Source organism: Staurois parvus, unplaced genomic scaffold (genome assembly GCF_062004578.1).
Source record: "Staurois parvus isolate SC_StPar_1 unplaced genomic scaffold, SC_StPar_1.0 ptg000145l, whole genome shotgun sequence".
Classification (NCBI taxonomy): domain Eukaryota; kingdom Metazoa; phylum Chordata; class Amphibia; order Anura; family Ranidae; genus Staurois; species Staurois parvus.
Window position 1 is genome coordinate 15,464,597 of NW_028317941.1, and position 14,622 is coordinate 15,479,218.

At 39.4% G+C, this 14,622-nt stretch overlaps 1 protein-coding gene across 1 annotated transcript in view; it reads right to left on the minus strand.

The window, feature by feature from the left end:
* Positions 1–387: 387 nt before the first annotated feature.
* The window catches only part of PDK3 (pyruvate dehydrogenase kinase 3), a 114,064-nt gene continuing 99,829 nt past the window's right edge, over positions 388–14,622 (minus strand). The window contains exons 9-11 of the mRNA XM_089673896.1: positions 13,344–13,454; positions 9,856–9,969; positions 388–8,490 (exon numbers count right to left, since the gene is read on the minus strand). Coding sequence (XP_089530022.1) covers positions 8,350–8,490; positions 9,856–9,969; positions 13,344–13,454 — 366 coding nt within the window. The 3' untranslated portion in view covers positions 388–8,349. The remainder of the gene's footprint in view (positions 8,491–9,855; positions 9,970–13,343; positions 13,455–14,622) is intronic.

Genomic DNA, 14,622 nt, shown 5'->3' on the forward strand with positions numbered 1-14,622 from the left:
CGCCCCTTTAGCTGCAGTGGTAGACACATGCCGCGATGTTTTGCTTCTTGGCTGAAGCAGGATTTTTACCCCCTGTGAACAGGGCCACTTTGCAATCACCCCGCAACCATGTGCAATGCAAGGCTCAAGGGGTTAATACAGGTGGTACAACCACTCCTCACCACTTGTCAAATGCTCTGAAAAGAAAGATCTGAATGTGGATCACTCTTCAGAGAGTAAAGTTAGCATGAATGAACCCTAATAGAGCTTTCTACTGATATGTTTCAAAATAAAAAAATCTGTCAAGCACATCAAAGATGCGAGTTAACACCCATGTATACGATATAAAAACATTTTTTAGGTAAATTAAGAAAACAACACAGCTAAGTGAAAACAGAAAAAAATAAACATTCTTAAAAAATAGGTTTATTGTTTTTCAGATTTTTTTTTTCATGGTGGTCTGCACATTTATCTGTAAGGGAAGATAAAGTAAGTAAAAAGAGCCACTTCACTGAAATACTCAACAATATAAATAAAACATTGCTCTAGGGAACTAAGACATTACAAAAAATATGAGAAAACAAAACTTAAATACAAAGCAATGAAAAAATGGGTGAAAAGGTTACATAAGAAAACCTATTCAAATAACCGCAGTCTATTCTGCTCAACAAACAAATGATTGTAATCGGCTATCCCTAAGAGCGAGTACTATACAGAACATAAAAATAAACACAAAACACTTAAATGATTTCAACTAAGCAGAACTCACGCATTTACTGTATTTCTGAGTCTTTCAATGCGACAGTCATTTTATAATGTAGTTGCATTTTGGCTGATGTAAGGTGAACAGAGGTGAAGTAAGAAATGAAGTAATATGCACATATTTAATATCCCACTCCAATGAACTTTCCCTGATAACAGGTATAGAGTATGGTGACCGGGTCAGATACATGTTGTACATGGCAAAAGTCTTGGTACCCCTATAGTCAAAGGACACTTTTTGCAGATTTTTAGTGTTAAGGCGTTTATTTCTACAGGCAACACCCTTACCCCTGGTTCACATATCTGCGTCCGTGCGGGTCATGTTTTGCGTGGGCATGAGAGCCCATTCATTTGAATGGACTCCCATGCCCTGGGACATGTAGGGAAGAAGAACCTGCACTTCTTTGGAAAACACGGCCGGCACGGGAATCTAGGTTCCCAATACGGTTGCAATTTCCAGTGGGAGTTAGAATTAATGGCACCCGCCTGCAAGTCCGCATTCCTCTGTGCGGGTGGTGTGGCTGAACATATTTTTGTGCGGATCTGCAGAGGCACCACCCGCACAGATGTCAACCTAGCCTAAAACATGACACATTTCCATAAATTAAGGCGTACAATTACTGTATATAATATGGGTTTAAAACAGTCTTTGGGAAATGTAAAACAAAGTCCAGGATCTGCAAAATTATGGGTACCCTGTCAGTAGTACTTTGTAAAACCTTTAGACAGAAATCACAGTACCTTAAAGTTTTTGCTAAGAAGATCTTGGCTTAGAACAGGCATGCTCAACCCATGGCCCACTGAGCTGTCTGATGTGGCCTGCAACCTCAAACCTATGGCATCCCATACAGCCAACTTCAGAGGCATGCTGCTCTACTGAATGATTGCCGGTCCTCAATAATCCCTTCATGCACAAGTCACTATGGTGGCAGGCTCCCCACTCTTCTCTTTCCTTCCTAACACACAAACACAGGGACGAGTCTTTAGCCGAGTGGATTACATCTAGTGGCATCCATACAAGGGTTCTGAAGGTGGATTCTCACAATTGTGTGATGAGCTTGGTGCCATTCCAGGAGCATGTGAGTGCATTATGTGTCATTTTTTCTTTGCTTAATAAATAAGTGAATTGTACTACTAGGGCATGCGCTTCCCTGGTTTTTTGTTTAGACTGTCCACAGTCCTTGTTTTAGCAATTCAAGGGATGGCTGCAAAGACCCTGATATAGCGAAGGCTAGGGTGTGACCAGCTTTTTTGGCTGGTCACACTCAAGAGCGATAATGAAAATTTGAACCGTTTCATTTCATTGTGGCTTCCGACTGGTTACCAAATCGCTTCTCAAAAGGTTGAGCACCCCTGGTTTAGAAGAGCTCTACAACACTTCCTTGCTGTTTAGTTTAGGAATATTATTAGGTCATCTTGTATGCACTGCAATTTTTACATTGATGTAAAATAACCTTTCACTTAAAATCAACAAAATATGTAACATGACCAGGGAATCCCAAACCTTTTTTTGTGTGACTGTAGATTACATTTCTATTATATTATCTGGTGCAACAATTTTTGATATCATCATATGTAGAGCCAGTTGAACATATTTTGACAATATGCATTAGGGTGCCTTCATGCTTGTGCATGAGAATTAAAGGGGAAGAAGAAATGAAGGTGGCTTTTGGTACTTTTTTGGGGTAGTAATAGGCTTTAGATGATTCATGAGGGCTGGAGAAGTTCCATTCCACTATCCTGAACCCATTCTTGTGCCAAAAACAGCCCTTTAATATATGATATTTTGCTTTTCTTGACAGATAAAAAGACAGTGGAAACAGAATAAAATAAAACAAAGTAACAATACAAAAAGATTAAAAAGCCCACAAAATGTTGTCAAGCTAATTTCATTAGTTCAATGAGTGAAGTTTAGCCGACGTGCTAAATAAGATCTGTTGAGTCTGATCTTTCAAGTGATCCACCTTAATATATGGCCAAAAGTATGAGTAAAGAACTGGAAACAATGGGTTAATGAATGTAAAATAAATACAGAGAATAAAGAGCTGTCCCAAGCAGATTTTCATTTTCTTTAACATGTACAAAAGAAATGTAAAACCAAATTGGACTGCTTGTTGCCCTAGCATTTTAGGGTATACGGTACTTATTTATTTATTCTACCCACAATTCCTAGGTACAGTTTATTTGGTTTGATGGATTACACATTTTACAATTTGAAAAGATTCCCAAGAAAAATTCTCAAGCAATTTCATATACCTTGTTTTTTCTTTTTCTCTTTTTTTATTGGCAGTCTTAAGGTCACCATATATAATAAAATCTGACATTCTTTGCAAAATCAACATTAGATATACAAAAATTAGAGGACCTACTTAATCTGTCCAATCAATTTGTATCCACTACATAGTGGTTGGTAGATCTATGGGAGATTCAATCAGAATGTAATCCATGCAGTGAGCTTTAGACTATGAGAAAGGATGTTTTTTACAGATATACTAAAATGTAATTTATAAACTACATAAATAAAATATATTATTCTACTCATTGTAGAGAGCTGAAGCCTTGACAGTTACGATTCTGAACAGATACAATGTGAGAAACAAATCTAGAGAGCGCACAAAATAAAATATCAATTTACAATATAGTGCTGGGTATTAAAACAGTGAATATGTGCCTACAACACCCTATTCATGCATAAAATGAACTAGGCTATAAATATATATATGTATATATATATATATATATATATATATATATATATATAGATATATATATTCATTCCAGTATCATATAGATTTTCAAATTTACATTTTCAGTCATATTTTCATATTGTACACACAAAAAAACATTGAATTATAGGGTTTCAAACTACAGATATCTACACTTAGAGGTATTCTATGAAAGAGAAGAAATGGAGAGACATGTGTTGCCCACAGCATTCAATCAAATTCTAATTGCCATTTTCTAAAGCAGGTTTGAAAATAAAAGAATGTGACTGGTTATTACAAACAGCACCTCCACTTTTCCTTTCCTTCGCCTGTTTCTTAAAGTGACTCTATCCTCTGAAAACAATAATCAACCGAACACATATAATGTATAGCAGGAACCACATTGTGCCTGCTACTACCTATTCAGTGTCCCATGCTGTCCCAATTCGCCTCTGGAGCTCCCCAGAAATTGCTATGTAAATAGCAACTCTAATAGGACACACTGCCCTGGCTATCAGTCATTCAAACACTCTATGCAAGCACCTCACACTGATAATTATAAGGTTTGTTAAAGGGGCTCTTGCTATGGGGGTGGCAGTGAACTTAAGTGTAAGCATAACAAAAATAATTGTTTTCAGCATACAGAGTCATTTGAAAGCAAATCCATCACTTTAAGATGTTTCAAATTCTAGAAGAACCTAAAACAAGTACTTAAAGGTCTCTACCAACCTCTGTTATTCGTCTGGTGCACTCTGGAAGCCCTTAAACGTTGTGTTCTTAATATGCATTGGCCACTTCAATATCCAAAGGCAAAGCATTGCTACACCCATCCCACATCCCTTTAGCTCCTCAACCCTCTAACCCAGCCTTTCTTAATCAGGGTGCCTTGGCACCCTAGGGTACTGACTAAGCTCATAAGGGATGCCAGGGGATCACGTGTGACTTATTTTTTCTTGGACTCTATGGACTGGCATTGCATTAAACAAAGCTTTGACACACCTAGTCTACATCCCTCCATGTAGGATTCCTCAAGTCTCTAACCTAGCCTTTCTCTACCAGGGTGCCTCAAGCACCCTGAGGTGCTTCTTGAGATCATCAGGGGTGCTGGGGATCACAGGTGATTTACTTTGTCTCAGATTCTATGTTCTGGCTTTGTATTCACCGTCTCTGCTAATCAGCGCATTCGGTGTAGGAGAGGGTCATATACAGTAAGTCTTGCTAAAAGGTATGGGCAGGAGTGATCATTAAGTGTCAAAGTGTGGTTGGCAATGGCAGGAGAAAGAGGGTGTCCAGGGATCTCCAGTGATCAGGAACAGAGGCTGGAGAAAGGTGAGGAGAAATCCTACAATTCTCTGTAAGTGTAAGTGGGTAAAATATGCTGTACTCTGGGGTATGGACAGGAGGTCTGCAGAAATGGACCACTATACTGTATATATGTTTTACATATGTATTGTACATTCACATTAGTCCCTGCCATCAAGGAGCTTACAATCTAAGGTCCCTAACTCACATTCACACATACTAAGAATTTGAACAGGAAACAATTAACCTACCAGCATGTCTTTGGAGTGTGGGAGAAAACCAGAGTACCCACAGGAAACCCACGCAGGCACAGGGAGAACATGTAAACTCTAGGCAGGTAGTGCCATAGTTGAGATTCGAACCAAAGATCCTAGTTCTGCTAGGCACAACTGCTAACCACTGCCATTGAGAGCTGCTCATATGCCCATGTATGTGCTGGGATATTATTATAGCAATGTTAGGAGGTGGACACATCAGATATGGTATGTCAGGAGGAAGGAATCTGCACTACCTCTGACTATGTAGGAAATGCCTGTGGTATTGCATTCTGTCTTGTGAAATATTATATTTAAGAAATAATGTCAGTGAGTGTGTCTGTTTATGTGTGTGTACAACCAGACTGACATCTTGGAAGCCTAGAGGCAGAGATAAGCTTTTGCCTTACATTGTATACTGGGGATCCTTGTGATTTTACATTATTTTACAGAGTGATTTGATTAAATAAAAGTTGGGAAAGGCTGCTCTAACCAATGGAGAGCGGCATGTTGCAGGTGGAACATGATGGTGTTCTGACTTTGAGATTTCCACATTACGTTTTCATTCACACAGGCGATTAGCACACCCTTCAAATTCCAGCAGAAAGAATCTGTGGATTCCTGCATCTGAATGACAAGTGTGTGCAAACAGCTGCAGCCGCTCAGTCCATACAAAGCAATGACAGGCTAACGGAAGCTGCTGCTATCCAGTTACTTGTACAGTCAGGGTTTCCTGTGGTTAGGAAGACATGTTACTGGCTGGATGCAGTCTGGTTGCAGGTAACTGCCGCGGCTACAGCTGTTTGCCAAAAGCTGTCATTCAATACGCAAGAATCCACATTCTTGCCAATGAAATTTGCAGGGTGTGCTAATTGCCAGTGTGAATGGACTCACAGGGGTTGATTTATCAAAGGCAAATAGACTGTGCACTTTGCAAGTGCAGTTGCTCAAGAGCTTAGTAAATGAGGGGGAACTCTGCTGATTTTCATCATCCAATCATGTTCAGGTATAAATGCTGTTTTTTTTTCTTTGCATTTGATTGGGAGTTCTTTGCAAATTGAAGCTTTACCTCACTTACTAAGCTCTTGAGCAACTGCACTAGCAAAGTGTGCAGCTTATGTGCCTTTAGTTAATCAACCCCTACAGTAAGTGTTTGGAGGCTCCAGCAGATTAAACTGGTGTGTATACTCTCTGAGCAGCTCAGGCTAGTATTCAACCCTCAGCTCTTTTGAACCTAAATGATAAGTTTACCTTTGAAACAATGTTACATGTTCCACCGTTATTTAAGGTAGAATATATAACATGTTCCAGCTCCTGCCTCCCCTCCCCCCTGAATGCACCCCCCCATTCTGCTTGCACCTGCTTTCACAATTAAAAACAGTGCAGCCGTATGAGGATTTGCGCACACAGCCGCATCATTCATTCACAGTTTCCTGGGAATGAATGCCTGCAAGTACTGCCAGCTGATGGCTTGTAGTTCCCAATGTAGTTCACTCATTCTTCCTGCAATTCAGTAACTGCTTGCTCATATGAGGCATAGGCAGACAACTTACTGAGCGTCTGCAGAATCCAGGCATTACACCCATGACCTGCCTTACAGAATGTATTTTAAAAAATAATAAATGCACATTTTTTTTACCTGCAAAAAGATGCGCATTTATTATTATTTTGTAAAAGGTGAGCTTATCCTTTAACACACTGAGCACAATAAAATAAACATTCCCCAGTAAACTATTTGATAATATTCTCACCCCTGCACTTGTAGCACAACTTTCAGTGCTGGTAGCTCTTGCTTTCTCAGTGCTGCTTCCCTGAACATCCAGTCTTCGCAGGAAAGAGTTACCAGTGGATAGTGCAGTCTCTAGTCAGCATGTTAGCTTGGAGAAGTGAAGGGGGGAGGGAGCAAGGGAGTGCTTTGCCATCCTAGGGTATGGGGTTGTGTGTTTCTATTGATGCACACAGCCAGGGTGGACTGACAACTCATGGGGCCTCAGGGCAATAGAGGATCATGACGCCCCTGTGTCCTTGCCCAAACTCAAAAAAGCCTATGAAAAAGGTACCAGGGGCATCTCATGGGGCCCCCTATTGTGGCTCTGAGGAAGAGGCAAGTCCTCGAAACGCGTCAGCCTTTTGGATGTCCAAACTCCCTATTGCGGACTGTTACTCAGCGCGGTGTTGACCCAGCTGTTCTTTTATGATGTGCCTTGACTATATTGTCGTTTGTGAGTACAACACCTACTTTATTTTTTATTAAACATTTTTTATGGTAATGCACTAGGCCTGTGCGCCCTCTGTTTTGTCTTTCCTCATTCAGTATATTTGGATTTCTCCGGTCCATTTGAGGGCAGCAAGGTGTGCATGTTCCAGGACATTCTTAATGTGGTTGTAGCCTGCATCAAGTCCATCCCCAAGCACAGGAGCATTTGTGTTTGCTGGCCCCCTATTGACCCCTGGCCCTTGGGCAGTGCCCAATAATTCGAATGGTCAGTCACACAGCATAGGGAGACACAACTTTAGTCCCTGCATGCCTGGGTGGCACTATAGGATGATACAAGAGAAAGGAGTCATCTTGAAACTGGAATCCTGGAGCAGCAGTCATGGCACCAGATTAAACAGGAACATAGGAAAGAATTCAAAGATTAAAAAAACTGCATACTCAGTAAGTGATTAAATTACCCGCTAAAAGTGCTTAAGAACAAGGGTTTCATTTCACTTTACATACAGCAGATTGGAGGACTATTACAAAAAAAGAATGAAAAAAGCAGATGCAAAAAGTGGTCAAAGTGGAGTGATTTTTCCCTTATAAAGCAGCAGACTATGCTGCAGAACTACTCGCACGCACGCACGCTCGCACGCACGCACATCATTTAAAGGCTACACACTCTGAATGCATACATATTACAGTGGTGCATATAAATATACCAAAGTAATCTCTCTTCACTACAATGTGAAATGTTTTTTAGAGTGTTCTACTCCCCAAAAAATGTTATTTTACAACACAGCCTCACATGTAATCTGTATGAACAAACTCTTATTGCAATAGATTACATGTGCATTGCAAACACCTAATAGGACCAGCGCTAACCCGTTTTGCTACATCATTTCATTGAATGTGATTAAAAGCAAACCTCGTATTTATGAACACAATAAACCAAAGCAAGCCTACATTTCCACAGTTGGTGAGCCATCCTAATCCCTGGTTACTTTAACAGATAAACCTGAATGCATTCCCTTTTTTTTTTGCTACTGACCAGTATATGCTCATAAATGCTCTGGACAGGAAACATATCCAATACACAGGAGAAAAAAAATAATGCCATTCTGCGAGGAACCCTGAAGGCTGTCCGTTAATTAGCCTTGTACTTGGAAGCATCCCGTGGCTCTCTGCTTGGATTGCTCCAGTCATCAGCTTCTGCTGCGTTTTTGTAGTGTCGCCATGCTGACTTGTTAAAGACCGGCAGTCTCTCGAATGACTCCCCGGACACAGCCTAGAGCATAAGAAGCCTGAATTAATCATAAAGCTACTTACTCAATTACCATTGCTTAGAAAAATGTTGGTGACATATGCCTTCCCCCAGGGACACATGGGGGAGATTTACTAAAACTGGAGTGTGCAAAATCTGGTGCAGCTCTGCATAGAAACCAATCAGCTTCCAGGTTTTAGGCTCCATATACACTGCAGCTGATAAACTGACGTTTAGGAGCTTTTCTGCGTTTTTTTTCAGCAGCCCCTGAGCTCTCCCTAATGTTTTCAAATGTGTCCATGTACACTATGTCATTTACAGTCGTTTTTTTTAACTCACCAAACTTGCATTCAGGAGTAGATTTTATCAGCGTTTCAAACGCCAAACACTTGTAAACGCAGCGAACCGCGCTTATAAACGTTTGCGTTTTGAAATTTTTTTTAACTCTTCCATTTCCAGATGCTGTCCAGTGCCTTTTGTCATCATGAAAAATGCATGCAAAGCGTTTTCCTGATACTCAAATGGACCTGGTACACCATAGTTTGAGGTTTCGCATGAAAGAAAATATGTTAGACACTGCTGCAATAATTTCTGCACAGAAATGAGCTGGAACACATCCAAACACCACAAAAAAAGAAAAAGACAGCTAATCTCAACAAATACTCTCTGCTTCTGCTCTCTCTATTTCTCTGAAAACGTCTGAAATAGTAAATTTTTTACTGTTTTTTACAGTGCATTCTGGGCATTTTGGAAGGTCTGCTGAGGTTATCTTTAAAAAACGCTTCTAAACACAAACGCTCATAAACGTGGTATGCAAATGCGGCTAAACAGACTTTTTTTAACCAAGTTTCCCAGCAGTCAGTTTCCATCGTTCAGAAGTGTCCCATGTACATGGAGCCTTATCATTCTATCTCTTGGACTTAATACCTTCCCATATATATATATATATTTATGGGAAGGTATTAAGTCCAAGAGATAGAATGATAAGGCTCCATGTACATGGGACACTTCTGTATATATACACACACACATACACAGTATATACAGTATACTGTATATATAAATAAATGAATTTCATTGATGTAAACATATATTTAGGTAAACCCACCCACTACTATAATCACTGGATGGTGGAGGTGCAAATATGTGACGTTTCAGTGAAGATTGTTGATTGATATATGTCTCTCGTGCTTTTTATTTATACATTTGAATTGTTTTTACAATGTGGCAGTCATAAACCTGTGAATATTTTGTTTCTTTTTGTTGTATTTGAACACAAAAATAAATCAGTAAAAAAGAGACGTTGTAACCCTTTCCCACGCTAAACTCTCAAAACGAAAACAAAAAAATTGGCTTATAACACAAGTAATCAAAATAACTCATAAATACCTTTAAATAGATAACTGCATCAGTGCCAACTCCTTCCATGGAATAGAGTTTAAGGTCTCCTTGGAAATAGCGGGCATAAAGTCGAGATATAGGCAGTCCATACCCAAAACCAGCCTGAAGTAAGAAAACAGATTGTTATGTTACGTGTTTAACAATATAACACATTGTAACTGTTTGACACATATATGGCAAAGATCATCATTCATTAAAAGCCCAACCCCGGATGTTATTTTATTTTTTTTTATTTTTAAAGTGATTGCAAACCCTCACCTTATACTATATCCTATGATTCAATTTAACCGCTTGCCCTCCAAAGGATTTATCCCCCTACCTGACCAGGCCATTTTTTGCGCTACGGCACTGCATTACTTTAACTGACAATTGTGCTGTCATGCAACGCTGCACCAAAATGAATTTTATGTCCTGTTTCCCACAAATTGAGCTTTCTTTTGGTGGTATTTTGATCACCTGAGCATTTTTTATTTTTTGCACTATAAAAAAAAAAACCCGACAATTTTGAGAAAAAACAGTATTTTTGACTTTTTGCTATAAAACGTGTCCAGTAAAAAAATTTTAAAAATCAAATTTTGTCATAAATTTAGGCCAAAATGTATTCTGCTACATGTCTTTGGAAAAAAATCCCAATATGTGTAAATTATTTGTTTATGTGAAAGTTATAGCATTTACAAATGGCGGTATATATACTGCAATTTTTTTTTTTGTACTTGTAATGGTGGCGATCAGCAACTTATAGCTGGACTGTGGCAAGCATTCTGACACTGGGGGAACTGACTTGGTGTCACTGACATCCCCAGTGACACCACTGACATCCCCAGTTACACTAATACAGTGATCAGTGCTAATAAAAAGTACTGACACTGTACTAATGGCACTGGGAAGGAAAGGGTTAACATCTGGGGAGACCAAAGGGACAACTGTGTGCTGGTGTGTTTTACTATGGGGCTGGATCTGTGTGCTTCACTGTAAGCACACTGCTTTGCATAAGCAAAGCAGTGTGCATGAGCTGACAGAGAGGAGAACTGTTTTGTTTCCTAACAGTTCTGCCCCGTCAGAGATCCTTGGCAATCACCGGGCACCGGTGTGTAATAAAATGGTGGCACAGGTAGGGTGCACGTGCGCCTCCTACCTGGAATTCCGAAATCACGAATATATATGTGATTTTGCGCACCCGTGCCGCCCTGTGGCAGTATATCTGCTATAGGGCGAACAGGAAGAGGTTAAAAAAGAAATGAAAAGCAAATTGTGTATAGATATAAAAATATTATAAACACTTCCCCCCCTTTTTTTATAAGTGACCACATTCCCTTTGTTCTCAGCTGCATAAGAGCTAGAGAGGAGAAACAAGAGAACACTGATCTTCCCAGTAAATGGCTGTGCAGAGGGGCATGTCAGCAGAAGTCTGATCATTGGAGGAGAGCACATTGAGTTACCAGCATAGCACTGCATTGAGAACTGACCATGCTGTGCTCTCCTGCCTGGTGTGATCAGTTTTTAATATGAAAGCAGAAGGACTGGCAGGAACACCGGGGATTTCACTCAAAGGAAGCAATACAAAGAGAACAGGATACTTTTTCATACAAGTACATGGTACAGCAGGCACATATCAGGAGTTTGAAATGTTGACTTTTCATATTCTTTAAGGAGTACAGAGGACTGAAGGCTCTTAATTCTGACCTGTCAGTGGAACAAGTATAGAGGGGAAATCTTCCAGTGGGGACATTACTTGTGGTTACCCTGGTAACAACCAGGGATTCCCTTTTCTTGGAGGGGGATTTTCCACTAATTTCCTGTTTTGTATATGGATACTTTTTCATACAAGTACATGGTACATCGAGCACGTATCAAGAATATGAAATGTTGGGTATATATATTCTTTAAGGCTAAGACCACCTTTAAAATAAATAATAATTGCACATACTTCTTCTGGAAAAAAAGCCATGCATTTATTATTTTTTTCAGAGGCGCTTGCAGAGCACTGCACCCATGATCAGTGGATTGTGGGTGCAATGCTAGGTTCCTGCAGACATTTCCACCAGCTCCCTGCCCATACTGAGGCTTTTTGTTACAGAGTTGGAGGACATGTCAATTGACTACGATTGCACTGATTACCACACTTGTATTCCATTGAGAACTACAAGTTTGCCTGCTGCGGTGGCAGACGGGGCTTATAGTTCCTTTATTCACAGATCTCTGTAAATGAATGATGTGGCTGTGCGGGTGGCAGGAAAACTCTAATGTGACTGCGGCTACAGGGGAGAAGGTTGTCACAGAGGGAGGGCATTCTGAGGGTGGGATGGTATGCTTAGAAATATGTTGTACCCTAAATAAGGGTGTAACATGATGCAAAAAGGTGAGTTAGTCTTTAAGTTCAGTTCACACTAAAACACAGTGCGGGAAACCAGTGATCCCTGCACGTTTCCCACACCTTGTTCAAAACACACTACCCTTGCAATCTGCAATGGGTGTCAGTGTAATAGTAATGACACCCCAAATGCAGGTCGCAAATGCAGTGTGTTCCAATGCACTGGATCACATGGTACAAAACTACCATGCAATCCGGTGCAGTGTGTTTGCAAAAGTAGTGCATGCACTACTTTTGGTGCAATACTGTGTGATCTGAGCCAATTCAAATGAATAGGATCAAATCACACTGCACTGAATCGCATGTGAATTGCACAGGAATAGGCAATTCATAGTGTGAACCTAGGCTTAAATGATAAGTTCACCTTGTGCAACACGTTACATCCATATTGAGGGTGAAACATGTAACATGTTATGATTGGACTGGCCACCGCACCCCCCGATCCCCCTTGTGACAGCTAGCGGGGGATCTTCTCCTCCCAGCCAGCTGTCACAATAAAAAAAAAAAAACGCCCGGCCAAGTCACTCAATCACAGTATTCTGTGAATGGGAAAACTACAAGTCCCAGAAGACTTTGCAGCTGTAGGCATGTAGTTTTCAATGAACTACCATGGCACTCCAGAGTGCCGTGGTAGTACACTGAGCCTTCCTGTCAGTAAGTATCTGCTTGCCTGTATGGGATGTACAAGCAAGCAGATATATTGACAGGTCAGGGGGAGACCTGCATGGCATCATGGGGATCTGCTGAACGCTAGTGCAATGCTTTAGAGGCTCCACAAACAAAACATTTTAAAAGCACATTTTTTTACCAGCAAAAAATTGTGCATTTATTATTTTTTGTAAAAGGTGAACTTATTCTTTAAGCAGTGATAGCAGTCATATGATCAAGAATGAGAGGACATTTTTCTCACTGGGTCATTTAGACAGTAATAAAAACTCAACAGAGGTTCTAACCCTTCCACACTCAATTAAAAAAACAAAAATTGGTTGGAGATACAAATAATCATTTATGGAGAAGGCTGATAATAATTACAGAGTTATTACATGGTCTGTGCTCCCTTTATATTTTTCAGTAATTTTGAAGAAACCAGTATTTAAACACGTACTAATGGAGCAGCTCTGCTTGGCTCCAGACTGGGCCTGGGTGCTGTAGAATACATATAATTGAACAGCCGATCTATTTTTCTCAAAGGCACACCTCCACCCTGGTCACTAATCTGCAAAAAGATAAATCGTAAGTTATTTTTTTCGATAAATTTTTTTTTTTTTTTACTAACAGTACAAAAAACATTTATACCCCATCAATTCAAGAAAAAGAAACAACTGGCAAATATAAAACCACAATTGAATGTAAGCATTTACTAAATATTACTAATCCATTTGTAAGCTTGAGAAAGTAACTGTATTCTCCCAATGTTAGTTTCCTGTCATCCCATACATCTTGGTCTATATATACACACTGCATGTTGAAATGTGTTTTTATTATAAAATATATGAAAAATATTTTTAAAAATATATATCAAATATACTGTATGATTTTAGCAATAAAGATCTACATTTTTGGAATGCATTTACAAATATATGTAAAAATATATGTTAAAATTACTTTTTTATATGTTAAAAATAATCTGAAGAATATACAGTTGTGCTCAAAATAATAGCAGTGTGTTGAAAAAAGTGAATAAAGCCCAAAATCCTTCTAATAGCTTTTATTTCCATACACACAAATGCATTGGGAACACTACACATTCTATTCCAAATCAAAACATGAAGAAAAATATATCAGATCTGTGGTTTTCCTCTAAAAAAAATTGCAGAAAAGTGAATATTAGACAAAAAAATAGCAGTGTTTGTATTCTTCTTTACCAAATCAAACATTCACTATATAAACTGAAAAATGTTTGAAGATTTTGCTTTCCTTTGAATCACTTAATTAATATTTAGTTGTGTAGTGTTCCCAATGCATTTGTGTGTATGGAAATAAAAGCTATTAGAAGGATTTTGAGCTTTATTCACTTTTTTCAACACACTGCTATTATTTTGAACACAACTGTATATATATATATTTTTTTCCCCAGTGAAAGGCTGTGCAGGAGAAGGGGGGATTCAGGACAGGTCTGATCATTGGAGGAGAGCAGACTGAGTTCCCAGCATAGCTATAGAACTGACCACTCTGTGCTTAGTGTTGTCAGTTTTTAAATAGGAAAACAAAGGGACTGGCAAGAACACCAGGGATTACACTCAAAGGAAGCAATACAAAGAGAATGGGATACTTTTTCATACAAGTACATGGTACAGCAGGCACAAATCAGGAATATGAAATGTTGACTTTTCATATTCTTTTAGAGAAGTACAGAGGGCTGGAGGCTCTCAATTCTGAGCAGT